Genomic DNA, 15,318 nt, shown 5'->3' on the forward strand with positions numbered 1-15,318 from the left:
GTGGCCACTGGCAAGCGAGCATCAGTTACTCAGAAATGGCTTTGAAACCCACCTGGCAACAGAGCCTGCCTGGCAACAGGCTGTGATTGGATGGCTTTGGATACTGCCTGGCAACAGGCTGTGATTGGATGGCTTTGGAAACTGCCTGGCAACAGGCTGGGCTTGGTTGGGGCATAGACTGCCCCTTGACCAGATTGGCTAGTCTTGGCTATATAAGATGTGGTACCAACTGAAATAAATGAGTCTGCGGGCTGCTCGCCTCAGGCCTGCTTACACCGACTCCCAGAGTCTTTGTGGTGGCTCCGCGCCTCTTGCCCCCACCACGCTCCTCCTCTCAGAAACGAATCCACTACAACATTGTTGAGAAATCAAGTGCAACACCCAAAGCCTAAAATATTTATAATTTCAACAGGAAACAGTTTGCAGACCCCTGAACTAAAACAATGGAACTATTTAAGCAAGTGACATTTGAAATTAAGAAAGCACTAAAAACCACTATATCAGATTAGTAGGCAAGATAAATCAAATAACAGGTAGTATCTTGCAAACATGAAAACAACATTGTCTCTCAACTGCATTCAATTTCTCCTCATTAGCAGAGTCATTAATTTATCTGCTGAGCATTCGTAAATTATGAATAAATATGATAAATTCTGTTTTTATCTACATAAACTTGGTAGTGGATTTTCCTTCCTTCTTCTCTTTCCTAGCCTGGAAATTGTCATATATCAGGTATGCACACAATGTTTACATGGAAAGGCACTGAGGAAAGAGTATCTGTGTTGTTCTCAAGAGTCCATTTTTCAATTTTGAGTGAACAGATACTTAGAAGGGAGTTAATGGATTTGCAGATTTAGGCACTGCACATGATATGGAAAGACTGACACAGGGAACAATATAGGAAGAAGCCTCACATACTATTTTGCACTGAGGAAGACAGATCTACAACTTACTGTCACAACTGCCTTTACACTTTTTCAGGAGGAAAAGGTTTAATTATTGAAAAAGACATCCTCCTTAATTAATGACAGTACAAAACTATAAAGAGTTTTTAAAATTTTTGCTAACATAATTATAGTATTTTCAATTTTTAAATAAGTTTTCAGCTATGTAGCAATGTCATCATTTTTATACTTTTAATTGATTATAATCATAAAGCATCTCCTACCACATTCTTTATCAAAACAAGTTCATAAGCCTTAAGACAAGGCCACAATGTATTAAGCATTCCCCATATACTAAGTACTTCCATGAAAAATAAGACACAAAATACTTTAAAATGGATTGCAAAACCTGCACACGCAGCAAAATTCTGAACATAAGCATTGAGAATCTTTAACTTAATCTCCATTGAGATTAGTCAAGCAGCGATCTGCAGGAAGGTGTCACTGTGACAGAGTTATGCAATACTGACCGTGATGTTGAGAATAAGATAAACAGTGAATGACACTGCCTGCCTTACGTGAAGAGAAGTGAAAAAGAAATGAAAGCATTCAGTAAGTAAAGCATTTAATATTTAAATGACTTTCAAAACATCATATAAACTAAACTATAGGCTACCATAGTGTTCACAATTCTCACCAAAATTTGGGCATCAGTAGCTTGTTCTTGGACCACCTGAACTGCTTTTGCCAGATCTTCTTCACTTTCGGGAATGCTAAAATTGTTATCTGGTATCTAGACCACAAAAAAAGAGGATAGGAAAAGTGAGCAGAAATATAAAGTGCCATTCCACAATCCCCATTTTACCATGAGAGGGCACATTCTAAGACATTTCATGGGGAATTGAATATAGGGATAGTAGCATACCCCATAAAACTATATAATATGTTTCCACATACAAATTATGCATGGTGAGAGGTTAATAATGGACAACAATAAAACATATCAATATACCATAATGAAATTATTTAAAACTTATGTACTGTATATCTGAAGTTTTTTCATTTAATATTTTCAGACTGAGCTTTACAATATATATAACTGAAACAATAGAAAGGAAACTGCAGATTGAGGGACTACTGTATTTTGCTTCAGAAATAACTTTACAAAGCAAAGGATCAAAGAAACACACTTTATAAAAGATGTAATATCATCCTAAAGATATGTGAGAAACAGATCAGTAATAAAAAGGGAGCTTTCCGATTTCCTTGTAAAATCACTCAATGCCACTTCTCAGTTTATGAACAACTGCTTTTACTTACAAAGACAAAGGTAATCTAAACAATTCTGCTAAAAGTACTGCAGGCTATCTAAATGCCACCATCTTTCTCCATTCCAGATTTTCGTCACCATTACCATTTTAATAACTATGAGCAATGCAAACTAGTTTATTAAAAACAAAACAGCATTCACTCCGTGTGTTAAAACCTTCAAATACTGGGATGGACTGTGATTATGACATTAATCATAGTTAACACCACATATTTCTTATTTGCTTTGACAAGTCCTTTACATTTATTAACTCTTTCAGTAGCTTTATGTGGTACATGTAATTTCCATTTTACCAGCAGTAATAAAAGTCTATCTTTGGCCGGCGCCGCGGCTCACTAGGCTAATCCTCCGCCTTGCGGCGCTGGCACACCGGGTTCTAGTCCCGGTCGGGGCGCCGGATCCTGTCCCGGTTGCCCCTCTTCCAGGCCAGCTCTCTGCTGTGGCCAGGGAGTGCAGTGGAGGATGGCACAAGTCCTTGGGCCCTGCACCCCATGGGAGACCAGGAGAAGCACCCGACTCCCGCCATCGGATCAGCGCAGTGTGCCAGCTGCAGCGTGCCGGCTGCAGTGGCCATTGGAGGGTGAAGCAAAGGCAAAGGAAGACCTTTCTCTGTCTCTCTCTCTCACTGTCCACTCTGCCTGTAAAAAAAAAAAAAAAAAAAAGTCTATCTTATGCTGGTCCAGTTTCTGGCTCACCCAGGCTACAATAGACCAGACTTGCTTCCACAGTTTCAATCACAGCTTCTATCATATAAAAAACACTTATCCTCGAAGTCTCAGAAGCTGAGTCTCATGGGAATAATAAATGAAAGGAAAGCTTTAGACAGAAGTGCATGCAAACTGTGAAAGAAGCATGAGGCCTGAGCTCCAACTGGGTAGAGAAAATTTGGGAGTCCCTGTTAAGAACAAATTCAGTGATGGGAAATGCCTACTGGACAGAAATGGTAAGTCTAGAGTATATATCCACAAGGCAGGTTATAAGGAGCTAAATGAGACACACTTAACAGGAAAACCAAAAGAGCCAGATGTATCATGCAATCTAAACGTTTAAATAGAATTTTCACATTTTTAACCTAGCTGATATTAGCTAAATTCGGTTGAAAAATCACTATCTCTTAAGGGAAAAATAATCATTTACATGATACAAAAAATAAAATGAATATTTCATGAGGAAGACTATAATTAATTTATATAATAAATTCCTAATATCAACAAATTACCTCTTCATATTCATAATCATCTTCAGATGCTTCAGTTATGGTGACCTCTGCATTTCTTGTCAAGTTTTAATCTCCAAAATATGGAATGAAATATTAAAAATTTATTTGACCTTAAAATATAGATTGGACCTAATTATCCCACTAGGAAGTTCATATAAACATATAACATAATTTTCAAAAAAATTCTTACCCATACAGTCTACAAACTTGGATATAAAACATTTTAATTAGTATTAATTACTGTATTATGCAACGGAAATCCATGAAAAGCTACTGTTTTATCTGTATTTCAAATGATTTCCAACTTGATTCTAAAAGTGCATACGCACACAAGGGCACCTTCAAAATGCTCCTGGAAAATGAGATTTTAACATGTTTATTTGGTGCAAAAATATTTTAATCCATGTAGTTTTTCCATATTGCTTAGTTTCCATGAACTTTGTTGAAGGTCTCCCCATAGACACAGTATCATGAAGTAACTTAAATTAGAAAAATCTAAGAAAAAAATCAGTAAATCTTTCAAATTTATCTTGAACCACAATAGATTTTCCATGGTTTCTGAATCCATTATTCACAATTAACCTTTTTTTTTAATTCAGAATATTGTGAGTGAACCAGAAGGCACATCAGTATTAAAATACAAGTGAAGAGCATATTTTATTGAACAGTAAAATTCATGTGAATCTCTACTTTTCTTGTAATAGCTCAGTTTTTAAAGTTGCACTCTCTTTATAGCAAAGAGGATCTGATGTCTAAGTATGAACTACATAGCAACCATAATTCAATATTTGAAATTCTTAAGAATTTTTTTTTAACTTTTATTTAATGAATATAAATTTCCAAAGTACAGCTTATGGATTACAATGGCTTCCCCCACCATAACATCCCTCCCACCCGCAACCCTCCCCTTTCCCACTCCCTCTCCCCTTCCATTCACATCAAAATTCATTGTCGATTCTCTTTACTTAATGTATGCTAAACTGATCTTCTGTATATAAAGATTTCAACAGTTTACTCCCACACAGAATCATAAAGTGAAAAATACTGTTTGAGTACTAGTTATAGCATTAAATCTCAATGTACAGCACACTAAGGACAAAGATCCTACATGAGGAGTAAGTGCACAGTGACTCCTCTTGTTGACTTAACAAACTGACACTCTTGTTTATGGCATCAGTAATCACCCTAGGCTCTTGTCATGAGCTGCCAAGGCTATGGAAGCCCCCTGAGTTCACTGACTCTGATCATATTTAGACAAAGCCATGGTCAAAGTGGAAGTTCTCTCCTCCCTTCAGAGAAAGGTACCTCCTTCTTTGATGACCTGTTCTTTCCACTGGGATCTCACTCATGGAGATTTTTCATTTAGGTTTTTTTTTTTTTTTTCCTCAGAGTGTCTTGTCTTTCCATGCCTGAAATACTCTCATGGGCTCTTCAGCCAGATCTGAATGCCTTAAGGGCTGATTCTGAGGCTAGAGTGCTGTTTAGGACATCTGCCATTCTATGGGTCTGCTGTGTATCTCACTTCCCATGTTGGATCATTCTCTCCCTTTTTTATTCTATCAGCTAGTATTTGCAGACACTATTCTTGTTTATGTGATCCCTTTGGTTCTTAGTCCTATCATTATGATCGATTGTGAACAGAAATTGTTCACTGGGACTAGTGAGATGATATTGGTACATGCCACCTTGATGGGATTGAATTGGAATCCCCTGGTATGTTTCTAACTCTACCATTTGAGGTAAGTCAGCTTGAGCATATATAAGTATAAATAATTTTAACAAAAAAAGGAATTCTAAGAACACTGCTGTAGGACTTTAAAAATTGCAAGTTACGGTAATAACACATGAAAACTTCAAGATAACATTTTACATTAAAAGAAATCACAATACACACCAGTAATTTTTTTTGTTAGTAGGCTTACATTTTATTCAGTTACACTGAATTACACATTTTAATGTACAGTAATGGATTAACCTAGAGAACAATATACTAAGTGAAATTATTCAGCACACAAGACAGATACTACATAATTTCACTTATGTCTGGAATCTGAAGAAAATGTCCAACATGGAGCAATAGACAGGAGGTTTAATTACCAGGAGTTTGGAGGACAATGGTTATCTGGTTAAAGGGCACAAACTTTCAGTTATGAAAATAGTAAGCTCTGGGGAACCTAATGTACAGCATAATGATTATACTTAAAAATACTGTATTATACAAATTATTTATTTATTTATTTATTTAGAGAGACAGAGAGAGAACCCCCATTTGCCAGTACATTCCCCAAATGCCCATAACAGCTAAGCCTGGGCCAGGCTGTAACTAAAAACCTGAACTCAGTCCAACTCTCCCACCCAGATGGCAGCAACCTGAATGTTTGAGTCATCATCTTCTGCCTCACAGGGTGCAATTTAGAATGAAGCTGGAAATGGTAGCAGTCAGGACTCAAAAACAGGAACTCCGATATGGGACACAGGACACAGGTGTCTCAAGCACTGTTTTAGTTGCCACACCAAATGCCCACCTTAGTATAATTTGAAAAGTAAGCAGATATTAAGTACTCTTACTACAAAAACAAACAGAAAGGTAACTCCATGAAGTAGGTATATTAATAAGTTCTCAAAACATCACTTTGTACACCTTAAATATATGCATCTTGTCAATTACATCTGAAAGCTGAGAGAAAGAAATAATAAGCAACTATTGTCTCATAGTTTCTTTGGATCAAGAATTCAGTAATGGCTTAGAGGGAGGATTTTTGACTGGGTGTCTCTCACGAATTCATAGTCAAGAGGATAGCAGAATTTCAGCCATTTGGAGGTCACACTGAGGCAGCGGGATCCACTTCCAAGATGACTCACTGACATTGTGCTAGTTGTTGCTAAAGACCTCAGTTCCATCCCACATGGGCCTCCACGAGCTGCTGAAGCATCCTCAAGATACAGTTAGTAGCTAGCTAGAACAAGGAGGTCAAGAAGAAAGGTGGGAGCCACAATATCTCTGGTTGGTCAGGTCTCGGATGTAACACATTACCATTTCTCCAATATCCTATCAGTCACATAGGTCAATTCTATTCAGTATATAAAGACTATACAAGAGTATGGATACCAAGAAGGAGGTACCATTAGACATCATTTTGGAAGCTGGCTTCCATACTACCTTATAGGGATTCCAGAATATTTAAATAATTAATATATATCTAAATATCTAAATATATATATATATAAATAACATTTAGCATTGTGCTTGGGTTAAGCAATTTTGGGAAGCTTTTATTGTTATTTTCCTCACTCTTGAAAGATATGGGTATCTATGAAGAAGTGTCCTAAGTCTCTCAGGTCCCAGTTATCCCTATGTTAAGATGAAAGGGTAAATTTAAAAAACATTCTAAATTTATCTCCAGTGCTAGATTTATATTTTTCACACACATCTTTAATGAGACACAGTTTCCCAAGGTTCAGCTAGAGGAAATTAGCCTATTTTCTATGGAAATATATGCCCCCTTCTCAGAGATCAGTGATTTTTTTGTAAGCAATCACTTGTCTGCAAGTCTCCAGAAAAGCAACACCATCCCTCATCATGTACATAACATAATAAATTTCAAAAGAAAGTAAATATTCTAAAGTCTTTGAGACAGACTGTAAAATTTTAAATAAGCCAAGAACTGACAAGATCAAATGAGGAAAGAGTTTACAGCATAAGTTGTTATACATGGCAACACAGAGAGGAAAAAAGTGATTTGTCCTCAAAGCAATGGAAATGTCACACAACACTTGTATGATCCTATTCAGCTAATATCCTAGGCAACAGCTTTAATGACAGATAGATTGGTTCCCCACAATCAAAAAAGATTAAGAGAAAAATAATTCCCTTTTTAAAAAGCTTAAAATATTTCACATGAACCATAACCATATTTATTTTCATAACAACCCTGTGAGGTTGAATGTTACTAATACAGCCATCCCTAAATTGAAATCAAGAAACTGAATCATGGAGATTAAGAGATTTGTACAAGATCACGCAGCTATGAGCGACAAAAGACAAGTTTTTCGAATACAAATGCTATGAATTTTCTTCTACACCATACTGTTCCTACAGTCACATAATATGAATATGCAGCGTTTACCAATATTTTTACCAATATCCAATGTTTAAACCCATCTATTTGTTTTCAAAATTCTTAAGCATGATGTTGCTAACAGCTAAAACAAATCACTTAACTAGCTCAATCTGAAGACCTCTAAGTAGACAAAGGTATAAAATAGGTACAGGCTACATACAGACTGTAAAATTAATTCAACCAAAGCTACTAGAAAGACAAAAGTTTAGATAATGGACAAAACACCAAGAACAGAAAGTTATCCTTTCTGAATGATATTTTAAGTATCTATAATATAATTTGTACATAAAATTTCCCCAGGAGCAATTAGTTTTAAACGTGATGTTACAGTGTTGCTGCAGAAATGAATGTGCTTTGGCATAAATGTTTGTATATATATCTGTCTGGCCAACTGATTAGCAACACATGGGCCTATGCACAAGCAAATACTAAAATATTTCTGTGGCAGTCTGATATGCATACCATAGAAAACAGAAAAATAAGTGTGTAAACTACAGATGAAAGGGAAATAGTGAGACAAGCATAATAATGCAGTACCTGCTCAGGTCTCATGGATTTTGTTAAATATAAACCACAGATTTGTCTCCAAGCTTCCCAGCAGTCAGAGCAAAGAGGAAAATGTCATCGGATCCCAATTCAGTATCTACCCAATGAAAACAGATGGATTTCTCAGCAAATGCACAGCAATTTCTAGTTCTAAAGCCCGAGAGAAATTACACTTTTGAGTTCTTATAAAGCAACCAGTATTGATCCTCCTGCCCTTGGGATAACCAGAAAGACAGATGAAAGTAGGATCTGATAAAGCATCATGTGTGAAAAAATTTGGAAAGCACTGCTTTGGACAACAATCTTGTCAGACTGGAAAAGGGCAATTCGTCAAGAATTGTCTGAGGATGGCTCTACTTTTACTGACCACTGCCTTGTCTGTAATTTAATCCCTTAGGACAGCCTTTAGTCACAGTCTGCATGCAAAGTTATTTGTGCCCCTGGAATAAACTGGCATTCTAGCTTGAAATCAGTTTCTTAATGCCATGATGAATCTGTTTCCTCACAAAACCATTGTCCTTCTCTCTGCCTAGTTTTCCTTCAAAGAACATGGTTGAATCACAGTTCCTAAATTCATTCTTTTCCACCCTATTTGTTGCCCACGTATCTGGTTTTTGCTTTCCACCTGCTTGACCTCGACTGTGTCTAGTTTTCTATGCTGCTCTTTCTCCGGGTATTTTCTGTGGTTTTCCTCCCCTTCCTCCCTTCAAGCCAGGGTCCACAACCCACATCCAGAGCAGGTTTGATGCCTAAAGTCACAGACTGTTTACAAACCAAGGTTCTCACTTTTCTACAACTCTAACTGATTTGCAAGGAATTTAGTAGCACTTGTGGGGTTGCAAAACAAGAATCGGTTCCCTGGTACCTGGTTACCACTGGTGAACTAATTGATGGTTACTGCATTAGCAGAATATGCACCACATCCTGATACTGTATGTCCCATAAGCCAATGCAACAACCACACTGAAACTGTTAGGCAGCGCTAAACCCTTCACAGTAGTACCTAAGACACAACTGCTAGAAGCCTCAGAGAAGTAGTCCAGCTGATCTAATGGAGCAGAGCTTGAGGAGACAGTTAGTATAACACAACAGCCTGGTAATGAACCAGAGCCAGAAACCAGTGAACAATGTTCAGATGTGATCAGCATTCAAAGTTCCTCCTCCTCCAGTCTATTCTGTTGCCCCATTTGTAGGCGCTGATCACTGCCAGCAGCAGCATCTTTATAAAGAACTAGAGTGAAACATATAGCTAATTATGTTTTACATGATTTCCCAAAGCTACTATAGACAAAAATCACTTTCAATCTTTGCCATCACTTCAGAACTAATGTACACAGAGGTAATCTAAAGTCTAGGCTAACTCCTCCATGATCAACATTTTACTTATTAAATTGAAATAAAAGTACTGTAAATGGTAAACATCATGTTCATGCTCCCTTTCTTAGGAGGCCCAGTTTAAATAAAGTAAGTTAAGTAAACAATAGAGACCAAAGATGGCAAAAAAAAAAAAAAAAGAAGAAGAAGAAGAAGAAGAAGAAGAAAAGAAACTGGCATGTTGGCAGTTACCGTGCCCATTTCTGTTTGCTCTGCACAGTCTACCACCAAGACTTCAGGAGATCTCACAATTCTTACTAGCATTACATACCCAGGGAGCCACTACCAATTCCATACAATTGGCAAGATTGGATATTTAAATTGCCCATATAACAGTCATATAAGGACATTTAAGTCATAGTTCTCATGGCACATGGCAGTAAAATTGTTTCCAAATTCTAAGCCAGGGTATCCAAAGATACTGGTTTAATGGGTGACACACTAGCATGAACTGGGAGCTTCTTAGCCATGCAGACTCTCCATCCCCACCCAGATTTACTGAATTAGAATTTTCATGTAAAAATCTACAAGTGAATCATATCCACATAAAAGCTGGCCTGGACTAAAGATTGCAGAACACAATTTTCTTCTCTCCCAATAGCCTATTATATTCACATATTCAAAATTCATTGCCTTTAGTAACATGGCTATTGGTCTAGATTCTACAATTAAGTTGTCTATCTTCTTTTTGAATATACTAATGGTACATATATTCTAATATCTAAGCTCCCATGGACAAATTAATAAATGATAGTAAGAAATAAACTGTTTGAGTACATATGAACAAGAAGGATTTTACAAATTTCTTCTCACTTAATAGTATAAATATCCCAAAGAAGTAGACTACTTTATAACAGAATAAAAAGTAGTTTAGAGAAATCGGATGTGTACCAAGTCAGACATAAATATGTGGAATAAGTTCCTAATGTTACACAGCACAGTGGGGTTACTACAGTTCACAATAACTCAGTAAATATTTTCTGAGCCAAAAAAAAGAAAGGAGCTTCAAAACTCCAATCATAAAGTAATGACAAAGAGAGGAAACATCAATTACCATATGTGACCAGTACAATTGTACACATGTATTTTGCCCAGTTTTTAAAACATAAAAAGAAACCTGCACAATTCTTTTTAACTCTTTTCATTTACTCAACTACAACAATGCTTATTTTTACAGGGAAAAAATCTAAATTTAAAATAGAAAGTGACAAAAATAGAAAACAAAACAGACAAAAGTTCAGTTTTAACTATATTCATCCATGAACATTATTATTTCAGCGACACATTAGTTAGACTTCATTAACAAGAAAAGCATATATCTTAGATAGAACATCAATCTAGGGCAATTCTGATATATCAGTGTCTGGAGTCAATCATTTTGTAGTTTCACAAACAGCTTACTTTGAGACTGCATCCAGAGTGATTAGCCTCCAAGGAAAGGCTTAATGCACTCAAACCTTGGGACATTGCTCCTGGGGACAGGCAAAGGAGACCTTTTCTGTTACCAGGAAATATATAGTCACTATATAAGAAGCCAACTTTTTAGCATTAGAACATATAGGAAAATAAAATCGTCAAAAGCCAATTAGAGAAGCAAAGAGTTAAGTTAAAAGGAGTCAGGTAACCAAAACAATACTTTGTGAAGGCTCCACTGTGCTAGAGTCTCTGTGTTTGATTACTCTTCCTTGAACTATGTTCTTTCTCTGGGTAGGTAACAAGAAAATGAATTAACCTTTAGCTTTCTTAGTACAGATCCATTCTAACCTACATCTGCCAGTTGGAACTGGATAACTCCTATATGCCCGCAGCCACACATTATGTTCACAGGCAGCACCCAGTAACAACCCAACTGATAACTTCATCCAAGTTGTGTTGATTTCTAATTGAGGACTTACTCAAAAAAAGTAGCCAAGCTTCTATTTAAGATCTGGATATACCTACTTGGCCCTGTACATTTCACATAGTTCAAAATTTAGTCATGGGATGGGTTTTTAATCTGGCAGTTAAGATACCAGTTAGGATGCCTGAGTCCCATATCAGAGGACACAGGCTTGACACCTGCCTTGGTTCTTAATTCAGCTTCCTCCTAATACAAACCATGGGAAGCAGGAGAAATGGTTCAAGTAACTGGGTTCCCGTTACCCATATGGGAGACATGGACTGTGTTCCTGGATCCTGGTGTCGTGAGCATTTGGGGAGTGAATCAACAGATGCAAGTGTTCTCCTTCTCTAATACTTTTTTTTTGCAAAGTGTAGCACTGTATATAATAATGTTGAAGATATTTGTCTAAGAGCTTTCTACAGAACATTATTGTACTCCAGATTTTTTATAGCTGTGATGATAGCTAACTAAGAACTATGTATGCATGTATCTCACCTTGTAGCAGCTTAAAACATGAATGCAATTATATTAGGAAGTTCCTCGGAGGAGAAATAGGTGACACTGCTACAGCTAGGAGAATTACAGGGGAAGGGTGTGGCAGGGCATGAATTAATTGTTACGAGTACATTCTCTGAGCCATTATAAAAACAGTGGGGTTTTTATTAATGATCCCCCCCAATGCTGGGCCCTAACTATGTTTCTCGTTTGGGCCACATTAGTCTACTCATGTTGCTTATGTTTGAATGTTTAAGAGGAGAAAAGAGGATGATTTCCTGCAGAAGTCAAGTCAATCTCTTTTTTTCAAAGCACTGCTTAATATTTCTAGTTCATTGTTTACTGAACTTGGAATATTTGTTCAGTCATAAATCAGGGAAATCTGGGGTCAAATGCAGCTGATTAGATGTGAATAAGCATATGTCCTTGGCTGGTGCCACGGCTCACTAGGCTAACCCTCCACCTGCAGTGCCGGCATACCAGGATCTAGTCCCTGTTGGGGCGCCAGATTCTGTCCCACTCGCTCCTCTTTCTGTCCAGCTCTCTGCTGTGGCCCGGGAGTGCAGTGAGGATGGCCCAAGTGCTTGGGCCCTGCACCTGCATGGGAGACCAGGAGAAGCACCTGGCTCCTGGCTTCGGATCAGCGCAGTGCGCCGGCCGCAGCACACAAGCTGCAATGGCCATTGGGGTGTAAACCAATGGAAAAAGGAAGACCTTTCTCTCTGTCTCTCTCACTGTCTAACTCTACCTGTCAAAAAAAAAAAAAAAAAAAAAAAAGGATATGTCCAAAGTAGAGGACATCATATTTCTGATTCATTTGTCCATATCATAACGTATTTATCCACAGCATTAGCTCAATTAAATTACCTGAGAACTAAAGAGACTGTAAACATGAGAAAGGGCCACTTCAGCAACTATTATAATTGCATTATGAAACAACCTCAAATAATATTATAAGAGTCAATTCTTAATTACGCATGTGAAGAGAGTCCAGAGATACCAGGATAACTGCCATTCACAAGTAATCCCCAAACTTCATTTTCACTGAGAGTTAAAGCCTCTCCCTAAGCATTGAATATAGCACAACTGACTGGTTAAATGTTTAATTTCTCAATGCCCTCACTACCCCCTGGTTGTAACACAAAACAGAGACAGAGGCAGAGGAAAAGCAAAGGGGCTGAAATAATTTACAAACTGGATAACGAAATCCTGTAAAGTTAGGGTTGTTTATATTTATACATGTGATTATTTGAAGAAGTCTTTTATAAGTCATGTGCAAACTGCTACACATTGGCAGTGGTAACTCAGTAATCTTGCTGCAGGATCTGTATTTCATAAATATGTTTGCAAAAAGTTACTTCACTATATTAGTCATATGTTAACAAACTACATGTTTATAGAAAGCATTTTAATGCAACCAAAAATAACAAGATAGCTGGTTACCATTCACTAGCAAGGACACTGGATAACATGCCCAATGTAGATAAGCTCAGAACTGTTTAAACATTTCTGAGTTGAAAAAGGAATAATATTGGCCAGCGCCGCGGCTCACTAGGCTAATCCTCCACCTGCGGTGCCAGCACCCCAGGTTCTAGTCCCAGTTGGGGCGCCGGATTCTATCCGGGTTGCTCCTCTTCCAGTCCAGCTCTCTGCTGTGGCCTGGGAAGGCAGTGGAGGATGGCCCAGGTCCTTGGGCCCTGCACCCGCATGGGAAACCAGGAGGAGGCACCTGGCTCCTGGCTTCGGATCGCGCAGCTCGCTGGTCGTAGCGGCCACTTGGGGGATGAACCAATGAAAAAAGGAAGACCTTTCTCTCTGTCTCTCTCTCTCTCTCACTGTCTAACTCTGCCTGTCAAAAAAAAAAAAAAGGAATAATATTGGAAATAGCCTATTTAGAGCTACAAATTATAAAATCTTATTTATAACACTAAAGCACCCATATACTTCATTCAAACTGCTTTCAAATTTATCCTGTAAAATTAATTTTGCATCTAATAAAATTCCACATATTTTCAATTTCTTTCAACTAAATTCATCAATTTAGCCTGAGCCAGACAAGTTAATTGGCTTGCCAAAGCTCACAAAATGAATCATTACTAGGTCTCTGAAATCTTAAATTAAGGAAGGGGACAGGGGGGGATGATTGAAGTTGGAAAAAAATAAGGTAACAGAGAGGAGAATCTGGTGTCTCCTTCACATCTTTAGGAATAATATGGATAAGTGTGTATCTCTCACCTGCCTGAATATAGATGCCTTTTTTTCCCATGTACTTTACTGGTATCTCCAGTACAACTAATGTGTGTGTGTCCGAGACAAGGGGAGAAGAGTGGAGCTCTAAATCTCTACACAAGAAATAGTGAACCTAATTATTCACATATGCTTATTCAATTTTTTTCCATTATTTCTAAGTGCTATTTTTTCCCTAACATCTCTGAGCCTTGTAGGCCCCATCAAGTCATTATTTAGTTGCTGAAAAAGAAAAAAAGATTATTATTACTTACTTGGCTATTATTACTATATAGCCAAAATTGGAACCAAAGAAGGCGATGCTACCAACACAAATCATGTAGGCACTGGACAATACCGTCTACAGGCTCCTGGGCTGCACGCTCTGAGCTCTTTTAGTCCAACGACAGATGCCTTCCCCCCGGTCGCTTAACGTTACCTGTCTGAATTTCTTGCGGCGGCTTTTGGTTTTCTTTTTGCTTTCTAAAGTTTAAGGGCTTATCTAGGAAAACCACAAAGTTAAAGGAGGGTTGATCAACCTGTTGTGCCGCCTTAACATACCAGCAACCTTCTAGGAACACTGTCTCCAGTCCTAGCTAAGTAACGGGTCCCTGGAAGGTCTTCCCGCTAACTGGTGGGGTTTCCCACGGTCCTAAAAGGACGCACACAGTGCGTGGCTCTCCGGGGACCGGGGTAGCCCACACTCCGCCAGCGCCGTGGCCCCACTCTCCAACGGCGCCCCCACTTGGAAGACCTGGCCTTCGCCCTTGGTCACCGCCTACACCGGAAGGATACGCTCCAGGTAGTAAGCGCTTTCGGCGGCCGTCAAACCCACGCCCAGAGCCTCATCCAGGACCCGCAGACTGGAGGTGGGCAAGTCTTTTGGAGCCGCCATCGGCGCCTCTCCCGGGCCCTTGGGCCCGGCCATCTCCAGGGCAACCTCGAAGACGCTTCCCGATGGCTTCACACAACTCTCGCGAGATTTCAACACTTCCCTCTTCCCCCTTCTGGGCCGGCGCTTCCCTGGTTACCGGGACAACATCACTGCCTAGTTACCCTGACTGCTAGGGACGCAGCTCCTACAGTGGAATAGGGGTAGAAAACAGTGCCTTGATTTCTTCCTCTTTAACCCTATACTTCCTTTCTCACGTCGTTTTCTGTCAGTCCCCAGGTTGGTAGCGCCCCAGTTATTCGAAGGGAAAACTGCTAGAAAAGAGGAAGATAGTGTTTGAGGAAAACAG

General features: G+C 38.6%; 1 protein-coding gene across 2 annotated transcripts in view; it reads right to left on the bottom strand.

Moving 5' to 3' along the window:
- The window catches only part of SPAG16 (sperm associated antigen 16), a 1,165,801-nt gene extending 1,150,693 nt beyond the window's left edge, over nt 1-15,108 (bottom strand). For both annotated transcript variants that reach the window (XM_051849131.3, XM_051849135.3), the window contains exons 1-3: nt 14,873-15,108; nt 3,434-3,480; nt 1,582-1,677 (exon numbers count right to left, since the gene is read on the bottom strand). In XM_051849131.3, coding sequence (XP_051705091.3) covers nt 1,582-1,677; nt 3,434-3,480; nt 14,873-15,005 — 276 coding nt within the window. In that variant the 5' untranslated portion in view covers nt 15,006-15,108. The remainder of the gene's footprint in view (nt 1-1,581; nt 1,678-3,433; nt 3,481-14,872) is intronic.
- Nucleotides 15,109-15,318: the final 210 nt, after the last annotated feature.

This window comes from Oryctolagus cuniculus, chromosome 3 (genome assembly GCF_051225735.1).
Source record: "Oryctolagus cuniculus isolate XC-2025 breed Fujian yellow rabbit chromosome 3, ASM5122573v1, whole genome shotgun sequence".
NCBI classification, from domain to species: Eukaryota; Metazoa; Chordata; class Mammalia; order Lagomorpha; family Leporidae; genus Oryctolagus; species Oryctolagus cuniculus.